The sequence below is a fragment of the Pyxicephalus adspersus genome, chromosome 10, assembly GCF_032062135.1.
Source record: "Pyxicephalus adspersus chromosome 10, UCB_Pads_2.0, whole genome shotgun sequence".
Taxonomy (NCBI): Eukaryota; Metazoa; Chordata; class Amphibia; order Anura; family Pyxicephalidae; genus Pyxicephalus; species Pyxicephalus adspersus.
Genome location: NC_092867.1, coordinates 5,280,570 through 5,291,467, shown reverse-complemented (window position 1 = coordinate 5,291,467; position 10,898 = coordinate 5,280,570). Strand labels below are relative to the sequence as shown.

The 10,898-nt window shown below is 44.2% G+C and overlaps 1 protein-coding gene across 1 annotated transcript in view; it reads right to left on the bottom strand.

Moving 5' to 3' along the window:
* Positions 1-10,898, bottom strand: part of ATRNL1 (attractin like 1) — a gene marked incomplete in the record, with an annotated part of 107,662 nt that overhangs the window by 78,556 nt on the left and 18,208 nt on the right. Inside the window, 3 exon segments of the mRNA XM_072424787.1 lie at positions 521-822; positions 2,745-2,945; positions 5,118-5,165. Of these exon segments, the coding sequence (XP_072280888.1) occupies positions 521-822; positions 2,745-2,945; positions 5,118-5,165 (551 nt within the window).

Below are 10,898 nucleotides of genomic sequence, written 5' to 3'. Positions count from 1 at the left end.
TATACATGCACTCTAGTGACACCGGTTAGCAGTATCTAATAGAAAGTCATGTAACAACACAAAAGTGGAACTGGGACACCAATAATGAGCATTCCATCTGTAGAACAAAAAGCCTCAATGAGGATCTTCATGGCGGGATCACCAGGACTAAATATATTTAAAAAATCCGTAGACTGATGATATGTGAAATGGAAATCACTCCTCTAAAGTTTTTTTTCTGAGCAAGTCCTGTGAAATGCAAATGAAAAGTTGCAGCAATTTGTTATGCTAAGTGTGATGAATTGCTGATATGAGTTTGGGATCTGTGAATGCAGCGCCATTATGATAATAGATAGGGGAGCTTTTAGCGGAGACTCATTGTTCCTAATGGAAACTTTTGTAGAATGCCAAAACCCTCAGCACCCCCCACCCCTCCGACCTACACCTGTTCCTTTTTTAACATTTCTTGAATTTGTGTTTTAACGTGTAGTTTCTCCAGATATTGACTACAACCCCCACACAGAGGATGATGGGAACTCACGTAGGTGGTACTCCTGCACGTTGCTGATGTAGCCGTAGACTGAAGAATATCCGAATATGATGACCATGATCACCTCCCGGCTGTCCAGCTCCACGATGTGCGCCGTGTGACCTTCCACCGCGTAGTGCTGCCCGTGATTCAGCACCATGGGGGTTCGCGTTGTCCATGATTGGCTGGAGATATTGAACACCCAAAGCTCATCAGTGACGTTCCCGGCGCTGGTCTCAATTTTCCCTCCATACATGTAGATCTCGTCCTGGAGAGAGAAAAATAAAGATTTACCAAGCAGGCCAGAGACAAACATTTATATTACAATTCTATACCCTCCATCCACACATATAGGCAGAGGGCTCCTATAGGGTGATAATCCACAACCATGAATCAAACACAGCCAATGGGATCGTCCTCATGCAGACGTTCCTGCATGTATGTTGTGTCTGTGACTGTACAAATATACAGCGTCATGGTATATGTTGGCGTTACAGCTGGAAGTAAAATGACAGAAGTAAGTTCGCTCCACTAAATCCACTTCCCTCCTGACAGTAACTAGGTTATAAAAAAAAGAAAGCTATGGTGATTCATTGCACAACCAAGTAGGTATAAGTCAGTTTATAGAAAATATAAGGAAAATAAAAGTGCAGCGGGGAGAGAAATGTATAGAAATGGACAGAATGAGGCCGAGGTATAACATTAGTGCTACTAAAAGAGAAGAATGATATGAAATCTGTAAAGAAGGGAGACAAACCCTATTTTTGGTATATAAGTGCATAGAGAAATGCAAAATATTGGATTCTATTTCATATGCAAAGATTTAATTTAAAAAAATTGAATTTCACAAAACCCCTGAATAGCCGCCGACAGATCCTACAACAATGCCGATGCCGGCAGATTGTCAATCACAGCGGAAGGTTGTTGGTTAATTTATATCAGTGATTATTTGTTGTTGTGATTGACGGATTTACAACACTGGGGGTACTTATGGGAATAATAATAAAGATTCATTAAAACATTGGAAGTATATGGGGTGTTTTATTGATATAAAAGTCATTTTTCTGGGGTTGGTTTGTTTCCTTGTTCATTTATTTTTCCCTTTAGAGGGGTAATATATAGCAATGTGCAGGGGGTAGTTATTGCACAGTTTCTGCATAGATTTGGGATTCTAATAAGCAACCCTTAAATCCACATGATATTTGGGGGGCAAGTTGTGAGGATCAGGAACATGCCCCCACCCCACACACACTATTAGGGGTCATTCCACCTGGAGTAGACCCGCATCAATGGAAGGAGCCAGGTAGGGAAATTAGGAAGTTCAGATTTAAAACAAATTAGTACAAATATTATTCATCCAATATTATTTGGAGGTTTTTAACAGATCTCCTAAACCAACCTCATCAGATGTTCCCTGGGACTGATAGGGGACCAATATTGTGAGGAAGCTTTATATTTGTAGTAACAATGTAACTGTACGACAATAATATGATACAATGGTATATGTATAACACAAATAGGACCGGGAAGATGGGGGGGTGCTGAATTGTGCTTTGGCCGATCTTCATTAAAAAAGAAAAGGACGTTTGTTAGGATTACACAGAACAATCTCATAAAAGGTTAAACAAGTTATCACTTGGAGATTGGAGCTGTCGGGGTGCGCCTGTAAATGGGGTTCATGTGGATCAGAGACAAATCACTAGTGGTGACCCCCAAGGCTCTGGGTTCTATTATTCTCTCTATCAGTGGTTTGATGCTCAGGTTTGTCTTTGGCACACATTGTTTTCAGCCAGGCAGAATCTGTATACTTAGGATGATATTTACATGAATTTTAATATACTCCCTTGTGTTTTAATTGACTTTTTTATTTCTTTTATAAACCTGACCTTTCCAGCTTCCCTAAGGTGACACTCTTTGGTATACACTTCTTAATATCCTTTAAAACAGCACAGGAAAACCACTAAGCTAGGGACTAGGGGGTATCACACAGCACGGCCAATCCTGCGCTTCTCGGGAGGTCAGACAGAGATGGGCATGAGCTGAAGGCAAATTCGGACTTAGGAATTGGGGAATCCAACTTCACTATGAGAGGGGATCCATGTGCCTAATTTCTCTGAAGTGTGACACATACAGAGTGATTGGCCTATCTGGGTCAAGTGGACCCTCATATTAAGTGACAGGTTACATCACGGGGCCCCTCAGGCCAGTGGACCCCTTACCTCAAAGTGTCACTTACTTCAGTACCATCTGGAAGGCGCTGTAGTTGAAGGAGTAGCCGCCAATCACCCACATGAACTTTCCATGCATGACCGCCTTGTGTGATGCCCGGCCCACCGAGGGGCTGAAGGGTTTGACGTTGGGCAGAATCCAGTATGAGTCTGTGGAGGGGACGTTCAGGGAACAATCTGGACCTGGCAATAGGAGGAGAAATGTCAGACTGGAATACAACAGAACTAATTATACATAATACCAAATAACCCCAGAGATAGAGATATTCCTGCTGAATACAAACCATTCCAACCCTGTATACCCTTCTTATATTTAGAGAATGGTGCTGTCACTCCTGCATAATATAACTCATATCTGGCTTGGAGGGGTTTGCAGATTATTGCTGTGGTGACACAAAGCAGCAGAGGGACTCTGAATCCTATCAAGCAGATGCAAAATTGGCAGCAGACATTGCAGCATTGTTGCACATCTGTGTGATACACACAATGGCCACTGGGTGATGCTATCGGTCACAGTGACGCTTCCATAGCTGGCTATGAATTCTGCAGACTAAACACAGATCTGTGCAGACTCCAATTACTGGCTCAGGATGAAGGGTTACACTTCATGTTCTTTGCTTTATTAATAAACATTCCGTTCTGTTCTATGTACCCTGCGGCTCCCATACCTGACAAATGGCCCCTACAGTCCAATAGGCAGCCTCCCTAGCCTTTAGAATAGGGCCGGCTGCATCATCAGAATTTGTATACAGTCTGAAAATTGGCTTTCCTAGAGTTCTGATCAGACGAAATGAAGCCATGTGTACCTCTAGAGCCTGTGCACAGTGTAAATAGTTTTCCTTGATTTAGAAGGTGCCAGGTTTACTTTAAAAATAAGATAACATCCAAAGTATCCCTAATGTTCTTGCTAAAAATAACAGAATTAAATAAATGAAACACTAATGTGGCTGAAATCACTGCCTCCAGAATGTTCTTCACTAGTTCTGCATGCAGCTCACCTGTTAGTTTTCCCTACAGACGCCCATTCACACCATAAGCACTGACATGAGTTTTGCTGCAGTTCAGCAATACGTCCCTATACGTCCTCTATTTCTAATGTGACTGATTCACACCAACATGCTTCATTGTTCTGGGTAAAGATAGTGCAGCGTTTATTTTGTATGCAGCAGAGCATGTTCTGATATTCCACAGCACATAGAAATGCATGCCTACCCCCGCCCCAAACCATGATAAACTAAGGATATATAATAAAAAGCATATAAAACCACTCAGACTTCATGCAGAGGATGAATATGATGTCACAGTTTCACCCATGATTGTTGTCAGGATTGTCATTGGCAGGAAGGTACAGGGGGGAGCTTTGTCTTCGACCACCACCATCCAAGGGAGCACAGGACGAGGTTTAATAACCTGTGACCAGCAATGCACTGTGGCACCTATATAAATGCATTGTGTTGCATATGACGCATATTCACTGTAAAAACTAAAGCTTGCAAATACTTTCAAACTGCAAAATAGAAAAGTTGCATGCTTTAATTCTTGCAAAATGATGTCTTATGGCTTCTCTACAAGGACTTCCAGCTGCTGTGCAGAACCTACAGAGAATTCCTACAGAAATCCTTCCTTCACCATCTACTACAGAGGACCAGGCCAGGTGATGAGGTATGAATTAAAATGGATAATGCAAAGGGTGACATATTTGTATGGAAAAGGCACTTGTGTATCATCTTTTTATTATTAATAAGCCTGCAGGAGGGGGTGCCCTGATTTGGAAAGTGGAGAAAGATTCCAATTACTGTATCTATATTCCATCTATCTCTCTCTCCCCAGAGCAGTTCAGCACTGTACCTGTCCAGCAATTTTCTTCAGCAGTAAAGGGGTCTCAGGTGAGACTGACAAGGAACAGGTGAGGGAGTCACATGACACATCCACTCACACCTGTGCCTCCTCAATAAGCCGAGCAAATAAATGTCAGATAATACAGAAAAATGTTATAAAATACTCAGCTACATGATCAGCAGCTGGAAGGTTTAGGAATCTCTTTATTAATCCTCCAAAGCCATCAAAAGGGAGGAGCGCAGTCATTTTGGTAAAATGCTTAATTTACTCTACTGAGCTTCTAATTTATTTATTTCCTGGATAGGGGACATTTTCCGTAATATATTGATGGTTACTTTAATTTCATTTCCATGTCACTTTGTTTTTACAGAAATATAAAATGATGGATGTAATGACAATCTTTGTTTTGGCACAAGGAAAGATTCAGGATATGTGAAAGGAGTTTCTATGACTCCTAAAGCTCATTGCACATGTAACAGCAGCCTGACTTTGTTTTCTACATTAACTTCAATGCATTTAACCAAAGTGGTTAAAAAACTTACTTGTAGTTGATTGGTCCGTCGGTGAGGAATCCCGAAGGCTCCGTTAACCTGGAAAACACAGACGTAACAAGTTTAGTATGGGAGAAGGAAGACGGCGTCGTCACTGATCGATCTGCACAAACCAATATTCATCTGTTTTTATGTTCCGCTGCAAAATCAGCACACAGATAAAATCACCAGCCGTGTTCACTGCAGATCATGTGACCTCTCCTCATGTGCCACCACTGCTGCACATCGCATTACTGCGCTTGTAGCCCCCCATTCACATCACTTTCACCACCTCCCAATAAAGAGAACGGCACATAGCCACCCCAAAGCCCAACATGCTCAGTGTTCTCTGTACAGCACTGCGGTATATGTCAGAGCTATATAAATGTATAATATTAGTGTGTGACTTTGAGGGGACATTAGAGTGTCAGCTCCTCTGTACAGAGACAGATACGACTGACTCAGTGATGTCTGTACAGCACTGCGGTATATGTCGGAGCTATATAAATGTATAATAATAGTGTGTGACTGGGGGGGGACACTAGAGTGTCAGCTCCTCTGTACAGAGACAGATAGGACTGACTCAGTGATGTCTGCACAGCACTGCAGTATATGTCAGAGTTATATAAATGTATAATAATAAACACACATAACACAAATAAAATAAGCCACATGAATTTGGATTTTCACCGGTCTTACAGCGATCGCATTATTTTGGATGATGTCGCATTATTTTGTCATGTGACCACAGCTGTGCCATACATTCCCCTGGATAGGCAGAGTGAACAATCACCGGAGATTTGGGCTCTATGGCGGCACTGCGCTCTACACGCGTCACACGTGTGCAGGTCACACTAAAAGTCACAGTAGGTGAATATAACAATAATAATGGCTCATTCCAGCCTGTGTGCTCACAGGAAACACACCGGTGTCCTTTGATGAATGATAGGATAATCAGGAGTGAGAGAAACATTTCTTGCGGGGTCCCTGAAGACCCCATAGCCGCTCCATGACCCCTCTTCTGTCTGACATCGCCCCCTGCAGGACGATCAGTCCAACCAAGCATAAAGCACGGCACTCACCCACCACCCCCCACCTTCCCTTTCTGAAGTCCAGGAATCTACTTTTCCTGGATGGTAATAGGAGCACCTGTCATGGCCAAATCAAAAGGAAACTCTCCTTGGGGACATTCAAAGTGAATATGTTTATGCGCAAGAAGATTCACCGTACATTATTTATCGATTACCTAAACCTAACAATTAAAATAAAAAATTGCAATCAGGTAGAATTGTTAATTCAGGCTCCAGACGGACCGCATGGGCGGTTTTATCAATCCAACCTGGCCAATCAGGAAGGCCGATGATCCCGAAACCAGAAAAAAGAAGCTGAAGATTCCGACACCCACGAAAGAGAAATGAGAGGCGAGTTTAGGTAAATATTTGTGAACAAGAAGGTAAGTTTCACCGGTTGCTTCTGCTATAAAGGACTTACCTGCCTGAATTTTTTCACCTACCTACACAAGTCTTCCCCCCTGTGTGACCCTATCTGAGGACTGAGGGTCTGTGCAGTTCATGTAAGGACAGGCTGACAGTCCCTCACCAACCCTAATATGTCAATTGGAAGATTTCCCCTCCTGTTCTGGTGACAACTCAAAGCGTTCAGTGCAGCATAAATGATTACTAAAATATGGAACAGCAATTGAAGCAGCAATTAAAATGTGAAAATGGTATCCCACTTCCAGATCACAACATGTGCTGACCACAAACACCTCAGAGTTCCCCTTTAGTGACGCCATGGGCTGTCTGCAGACAATTCCACCCATATGGACGACAGGAAGTGAAGTAGTTTTGGGATTAACCCTTTACACCTTTGTTTTATCCCACCAAGTGAGGACAGAATTCTGGGCTCAGATTAGCTCTGGTCCTCCGCACACAGCGGCGCATGTTTCCTGTAATGCGCAGTGACAGCACCGCTCCTCCAGAAGAACAGGCCTCAGGCGCCAGGCACAGGGGCCACAACAGAGCAAACACTACAAGCACTTCCCTTCTCCCGCTGCATCTGCCAGGTCACGCAACTAGAGCAGAGAATGCGAATCAGTCACAAGAAGGTAAGTTTCACCGGTTGCTTCTGCTATAAAGGACTTACCTGCCTGAATTTTTTCACCTACCTACACAAGTCTTCCCCCCTGTGTGACCCTGTAGAATTCCATGGGGGTTCTCTACACTTCCATAGGTCTATAGGGCTGTGCTGAGTACGTGCAGGCAGGAGGGACGGACAGTAGCCCTTTGGATACTGGTAATTACCCCACAAGGGAAGGAGGGGAGGAAGGGGACCCCATTACCGCTCCTTGACCCTTCTCTGTCTGACATCGCCCCCTGCAGGGCAATCAGTCCAACCGGGCAAAGTAAACAGGCAGGTAAGTTTCACCGGTTGCTTCTGCTATAAAGGACTTACCTGCCTGAATTTTTTCACGTACTTACACAAGTCTTCCCCCCTGTGTGACCCGTAGACTTCCATGGGGGTTCTCTACACTTCCATAGGTCTACAGGGCTGTGCTGAGTATGTGCAGGCAGGAGGGACCGCTAGTAGCCCTGAGGATACTGGTAATTACCCCACAAGGGAAGGAGGGGTGGAAGAGGACCCCATTACCGCTCCTTGACCCCTCTCTGTCTGACATCGCCCCCTGCAAGGAGAAGCTAAAGATTCCGACACCCACGGAAGAGAAATGAGAGGCGGGTGTAGGTAAATATTTGTGAACAAGAAGGTAAGTTTCACCGGTTGTTTCTGCTTTAAAGGACTTACCTGCCTGCACCTGTGTGACCCGTAGACTTCCATGGGGTTTCTCTACACCTAAGTCCATAGGACTGTGCTGAGCATGTGCAGGCAGGAGGGGAGACATGGAACTGGGGGGCAGGCAAGAGCCCTTGTCCGTCCTCTCCGGCGTGTCCCCGGTCACAGACATTCCCTCCGGCGTGTCCCCGGTCACAGACATTCACTCCGGTGTGTCCCCGGTCTCGGACAGCTTTGCATAGCTTTACAATCCCTGACTATTAAGTGTTGCCCTTTGATAATGATGGGGGGGTCACACTTTATAAAGCAGTGTATTTGACATTCCCTTAAACATTCCCTGGGGTGAATAAATTACTGCTATTGCAACACATCAGTGTTCTCCCCGTCACCACCTGGCTGTTTTTGGGTGGTTACTGGAGAGTTGGATCAAAATTAAGGGGGTGACACCCGCCTTTAATTTCTTCCCCCAGTTCTGGGTTGAACACTGCACATGGACCTGGAAGATTCCCACCAGGGAATGTTTGAGGGAATGTCCTCATAATTATTCTGCATAATAATAAGGATAAGACAATCACAGATCAGGGTGACCGAGCACCCCAGATGAGAAGGAAGCAGAATGTTCACATGGAATGCAAACTACACAGAGAAGGATTGAAATTGATTCCATTATTGGAACTCATGTGAGTGGAATTTGATTTGCTGACCCCTATTGACCTCACAGGAAGGCTCCGCCCATAATTCACCCGCCTAACGTATTTCATGTGACTTCAGTGAGACAAACAGAATTTGTATTGCTGGTAATGTGAAAGGAGCGCCTCTCGCTGGCAGGTGGCCATACGTACACCATGTGATCTCTGTTCAGGCCCAACATGGAAATCCAATTTATTTTGGCAAGAAATAATCTGACCGGTGAAGGGGGGGGTGTTGCAGGGGGTCCTCCTGATCTGAGCAGCAGAATAAACTTCACAGGCTATTCACATCATAGTACTAAATCTCCATCAAACATTTCATATTAAACATGTGATCATTTATATTTATTGGATTAAAAAACAGTAAAAATTCCAATATATTCGCTCTGAGGAATACTCACACCTCCTCCATCACAATGAATGTAAATGCGATTGCAGTGACACAAATCTTTTTCTGCATCAATGACAGCAATATGACAAAAGATGTGACAGAACGTTTTCATAAACCCTCAGTGTGGCCCCCGGGGGACGGCGCTATTAATACACCGGGAACGCACAGCACTGAATTCAATACAGACATCATAATGGCTGTTTACTCTTCATTGTGTCACAGAATAAAATATTCTCAGGAATATAAAAATGACTGCTGGCAAGGTAGGCGGAAAAGAGGAGGAGGAAAGGGGCAGACTACGGGCTGCTAACAGTGGGGACTGGGTTCTAATTTGGGATTTCTTTGACTTTGGGGACAATAGTTAGGGGCCCCAGAGGCTTCCAGCTCAGGGCCAAGCCCTGATCCAGGCCCACTGCACAATGCACTGGTCCTTCCATACTCTGCACCACATGCTGCAGATCTCAGTGCATGCAACAACTCCGTGCATGCAAGGCAATCAGTGTCCCCGTGGGGCTGAGCTGTATTTAAGGACGCCAAGTGTTATCAATGCAATCAATGGAAGGATGAGTCCAATCCAAACTGATATTTTAGCGTTTGGTTGATGATAAAAAGTTAAAGTCAATGGTCAATGGAAGCAAAATCTTATCAGACAGCTAGGGAACGATGTCACATTTTGGGTTTGACCCACTGGATCCTAGAATTCTATCTCCACTGGTGGGATCTTGGAACACATACTGTGGGATACAATAGGGTGCCCTTTTTCTTGAAAAAAATCTGATGGATACTTGCCATGTTTTCCTCTTGAGCTCCTTTCCTTCAAATATTGGAAACCACTGAGCTCCCTGCAGTCTGCTGCTGAATCTTTAAATAGGTACAGGTGCAGGTACAGTATGAGTTATTACCCGGACCTGGATGGGGTGGCCAAGGAACCCTCCTAAATCTTTCTTGGCCGGCTCCAGAACCCTAAAAGCAACTTTACTTAAAAGCTGATACACAACATTCCCTGGGGCCCCACCTGGGCACTATATGCACTCAGTATACTCCCCAGAATATTTTTTAAGCTGGGTTGGAAGAAGCTGTAAGCAGGTGGCAGCCCCTGTATGTGACCTAACGTTTCAGTAACCACACAAAACCAGCCAGTTGGTTAATGAAAAGTGTTGGGTGGTGCGCCCAGCTAAAAGGGACTGGGGAGAACACTATGTACAATGGCGCAAAGTACAGTCTCCCATGTATAAAACAGCATAGAAGAACTGTCCTGAGTACGGGAGAGAGTCCTTCAGATAAACAGATTATCGTTGTACACAAATTGCACCAAATTAAAATAAAACACATCCAAATGCATCACATCACTGCATGAGCATTAAATGCTGAAAAGCTGCATTCATTGCAGGGGCGTCAGGGTCAGGATGAAGGGGAATTGTAGAAGAAGAGATAGTTCTAACACCTAAGGACAGGCGGCTATATCACATATTATTCCTGGGTGTAGAGATTCATTTTATATGATTATATTCTATAGGGTTTCCATTTTCTTGTCCTCAGACTGTCTTCTAGAGTCCATATAAATCAGGCTGCTTCCTCTACACCCCTCATCTGACATCTCACAAACATCATGTGCGGATAATTAAAGAACATCACAACTTCCCCAACACTGCAGAGACATGCAGAGCCCAGCACTGGAAGTGATGCAATTAAAGCCGATTCCTCACATCTGCTGGGATTTTCCTTCAGTAACTGAGAACAACAAAACCAGTTCAACAGATTCACAAAGTCACTCAACACATGGGAACATTTAAACAGAAACTCAATCCAAAGTCAACTTTCTGAATGATTTCCCCCCAAGTTTGTGTCTCTGCCCCTCGTACAATGGGGAGTTTTCCCCCAGAAGTTTGTGTCTCTGCCCCTCCCACAATGGGGAGATTTCCC